This window comes from Rhagoletis zephyria, unplaced genomic scaffold, assembly GCF_001687245.7.
Source record: "Rhagoletis zephyria isolate East Lansing unplaced genomic scaffold, Rhagoletis_zephyria_1.1 Rzeph_scaffold_02939, whole genome shotgun sequence".
Taxonomy (NCBI): Eukaryota; Metazoa; Arthropoda; class Insecta; order Diptera; family Tephritidae; genus Rhagoletis; species Rhagoletis zephyria.
The window spans coordinates 12,153-16,117 of NW_016160023.1; the positions used below are offsets into that span (position 1 = coordinate 12,153).

Below are 3,965 nucleotides of genomic sequence, written 5' to 3' on the forward strand. Positions count from 1 at the left end.
ACAATTAACTGAGTTATTTAAGTCTATTCTTGAGTGGCTGAGTGTGATACATTGGTAACGAAAGGGCAGCGTGACTAACTTAAATAGCCTGCAGAGGCTATTAATTTTTTTTAACTCTGAAAATGTTCGTTAGCCTAAATTCAGATAAAATAAAGTATGCAACAACATAAAGATTAACAGGAGGAACATATTCAGGCTAGCCATATTGTTTTCATCCAGCACTTGGTATCCCCAATAAAAGAGAGACTCGAAGTTCCCTTGACTACTTGTGGACTTCTCTTGGAAAGATGGCCCTCTAGGCGGGGGGAAGGCCAGGGCATTTGCCACTGCGAGGTCATTCTAAGTGTAGAAAATTAAATAAACCCTACCAGCAATACCAAAAAAAAAAAAANTTTATGCACTCTTAACTTAAAAAGAATTCCCTCTAATCTTTATTAGCCATGTATCAGTAGGAAGGAACGATACCGCAAATCTTATCGCAGCTGTTTAAAAATCAGAAAGCTAATTTTTTTTCGAAATATGAGGTTTTTCAGAGAGCTTAATATAGTCCATTTAACTAAACATTTTAGCTTATTCGAAATTTCTATAGAAACAAATTCTTTTCGACGTCACTCACTTCTCAGCCTGATTGTAATACTCGCACGGATCGTCGCGCACATTATAAAGGCATGGCTTCTTCTCCTGATAATCACAAGCATTCGGCGGCACCTCCAGCACGCACTCCACTGTCGCTGCCTTCCGCATGCGTATCACCTCCGCCACGCTGGGTGTCATATTCAAACTGGCCAAAGCGTGACCAACGGGGCAACGTTGTAGCGTCTTTAAATCATAAGCGTTAGCATCGCGCACGCCCGGCGGACCATACCAACCATTCCACATGGTGGGATAATTTGTGCCATAGACAAGCTTCCAATCGCCCATAGTGAGTGCTGCGCTGCCCCAAATATCGTCGATATTATGGAGAATGGTGCGACGCGGTGATAGTTCATCACGCGACAGCTCATTCCAAATGCTAACGCCGTCCAGAGCAGCCGTAGCGTTACTAAGCGATAAGCGGAAAAGTAAACGAGTGAACAAATCACACAAATAAGTGTTCGTAGGTAATTATCATACTCACGGCTGCTGGTGCTTTTGTACAGCGTCGCCACCTGCCGCTGCTGCGCTCAACAATGTTGGCAGCCAATCGACAATATGCATACGCTGTTCGGCTACACGCGGCCGGCTCTGTAGACGCGGCGACCATAGCAACGCTGCGCCACGCACGCCACCCTCCCACACAGAATTTTTAACGCCACGCAGCGGCCAATTTGAAGCGTGATTGAGATTGAAACCTTGCGGTGGGCCACCATTGTCTGTGCTAAATACGATGATGGAGTCTTGTAGCATTTTATGCGCTTGCAATTCCTGCACGATACGCCCGACAGACTGATCCAGTTGTGTGAGCATAGCTGTCGAGAAAAATGGGGCAAATATTAGAAAGAAAAGAAGAAGAAGGTGTCGTAGTACAAGCAACAAATACAACAAATACTAAAGAACATTTAGTCGACCCACAAATGCGCAAAGTTCGTTGACTCATAACGCGCGATGAACGGTTAGCTTGAAAAATAGTAGATGAGCGCTCTTGCAGCAGACATGCAGGCGGCATTGTCACTCTTACTTGGTCTACATTTGCATTATGCAAATTTTTAATTAGATAATTGATTTGAATTCCATAACAAAATGAGCGTTAATTATGCGATTAATTTGCATGAGTAACTATGAGAAAGCCAACACAACATCAAACTGATTTTGTTTAGAAAACAATGCATTTTTGAGTAACGCGATCGCGGCTTCTTTCTCTGTCTTTTACCTGCAAATCTTCGCCTTCCCATATCCTCAATTTTATCTAACTTTGTCACTGCTTCATCTGGCGCCGGTAGTGGATTATATGGATTTGCTGAGTGCACTGCAGCGTGCGCAACGTAGAGGAAGAGCGGTTGTGCGGTTGCATTATGATCGGCTATCACTCTTACCGCCTCATCGGTTACTATGTCGGTGGTATACTTGCCATGGAAGTCATAGCCAATGTCCATGCCTGAAAGTGTGTAGTAGAATAGAATACAAATAAGTATTGTTGGATGGTTAACTCCCACAGAAGCTCTATGCCTGCCTAAAGTCAAATAATCTCTCAATATTTGTCGTCAAGCTCAACTAACGGCGCGAACCGGAGTAAGAGTGATAGCCGATCATAATGCAACCGCACAACCGCTCTTCCTCTACGTTGCGCACGCTGCAGTGCACTCAGCAAATCCATATAATCCACTACCGGCGCCAGATGAAGCAGTGGCAAAGTTAGATAAAATCGAGGATATGGGAAGGCGACGATTTGCAGGTAAAAGACAAAGAAAGAGCCGCGATCGCGTTACTCAAAAATGCATTGTTTTCTAAACAAAATCAGTTTGATGTTGTGTTGGCTTTCTCATAGTTACACATGCAAATTAATCGCATAATTAACGCTCATTTTGTTATGGAATTCAAATCAATTATCTAATTAAAAATTTGCATAATGCAAATGTAGACCAAGTAAGAGTGACAATGCCGCCTGCATGTCTGCTGCAAGAGCGCTCATCTACTATTTTTCAAGCTAACCGTNGAGTGACGTCGAAAAGAATTTGTTTCTATAGAAATTTCGAATAAGCTAAAATGTTTAGTTAAATGGACTATATTAAGCTCTCTGAAAAACCTCATATTTCGAAAAAAAATTAGCTTTCTGATTTTTAAACAGCTGCGATAAGATTTGCGGTATCGTTCCTTCCTACTGATACATGGCTAATAAAGATTAGAGGGAATTCTTTTTAAGTTAAGAGTGCATAAATATTTTTTTTTTTTGGTATTGCTGGTAGGGTTTATTTAATTTTCTACACTTAGAATGACCTCGCAGTGGCAAATGCCCTGGCCTTCCCCCCGCCTAGAGGGCCATCTTTCCAAGAGAAGTCCACAAGTAGTCAAGGGAACTTCGAGTCTCTCTTTTATTGGGNAAGTGACGTCGAAAAGAATTTGTTTCTATAGAAATTTCGAATAAGCTAAAAATTTTATTCCAATGGCCTATATTACGCTCTCTGAAAAACCTCATATTTCGAAAAAAATTAGCTCTCTGATTTTTAAACAGCTGCGATAAGATTTGTGGTATCGTTCCTTCCTACTGATACATGGCTAATAAAGATTAGAGGGAATTCTTTTTAAGTTAAGAGTGTATAAATTTTTTTTTTTTGGTATTGCTGGTAGGGTTTATTTAATTTTCTTAGTACACTTAGTTTTCCCAGAGGTCTGGACACCTTTATACGCCTTGTAAGGCTACACGACAGTGTTGTGCAGCCAGCCTAGGCAGTCTTCGTTGGATCTTTGACCTCTTCATTTAAAACACCTTCATCATGATAACTCAGAATGGGGACAGTTAAGCTAGTAGATCGAACTGCCGCGTAACTAACCACAGGCTACGGCAGAGGAATAAATGAGACACAATCATTTTTCAGGCGCCTCAACCTCTTGAAGGCAGGAACACAATGGATTTGTCATATGTGTCGATCACAGTCAGGTGTTTGTCAGCAGTCGTAACCGCTTATGGAAAGCAAATAACTAACCAGACCTTCTGAGATTTAGGAAAATGTAAGCTTTGCCTTACATATAATATCCTACTGACGCTAATTGATACGAGTTGTTTCTAATTGCATTTTTATGACATTTAGTCAGCCTTGAGATAATTGTTATTTGAGGACACAGAGAGGCTTATGCACGTCTTTAGCCTCAGAAATCTCACACCGTAAGCTAAGTGTCATCAGGACGTTTTCCGTTGAAATGTGAAAATATGTAATCTCACCGCATGAACCCCGATAGGACAGTGATCTCTTAGTACACCTTACAGAATCGAGAGATACGACTTTTCGAGTCTAAGGATATCCCTAGGCCGCCCTGGTCCGCCCTCGGCC

General features: G+C 41.7%; 1 protein-coding gene across 1 annotated transcript; it reads right to left on the minus strand.

The window, feature by feature from the left end:
• Positions 1 to 612: 612 nt before the first annotated feature.
• LOC108368059 (arylsulfatase J-like) lies at positions 613 to 2,293 on the minus strand. The gene is made up of 4 exons (XM_017622814.1): positions 2,260 to 2,293; positions 1,850 to 2,074; positions 1,118 to 1,448; positions 613 to 1,042 (listed from the first exon to the last, which is right to left on the minus strand). Exons 1-4 carry the CDS (start codon positions 2,291 to 2,293, stop codon positions 613 to 615), a joined length of 1,020 nt encoding a protein of 339 aa, XP_017478303.1.
• Positions 2,294 to 3,965: the final 1,672 nt, after the last annotated feature.

What these genes read in the sequence shown, in the direction of transcription:
- LOC108368059 (XM_017622814.1), bottom strand. Translation starts at nt 2,293, where the DNA reads ATGGATTTGCTGAGTGCACTGCAGCGTGCGCAAC. An exon ending in TGCACTGCAGCGTGCGCAAC is followed by an intron (nt 2,075 to 2,259) that starts GTAGAGGAAGAG and finishes ACACACTTTCAG; the next exon opens with GCATGGACATTGGCTATGAC. An exon ending in GGGAAGGCGAAGATTTGCAG is followed by an intron (nt 1,449 to 1,849) that starts GTAAAAGACAGA and finishes TTTTCTCGACAG; the next exon opens with CTATGCTCACACAACTGGAT.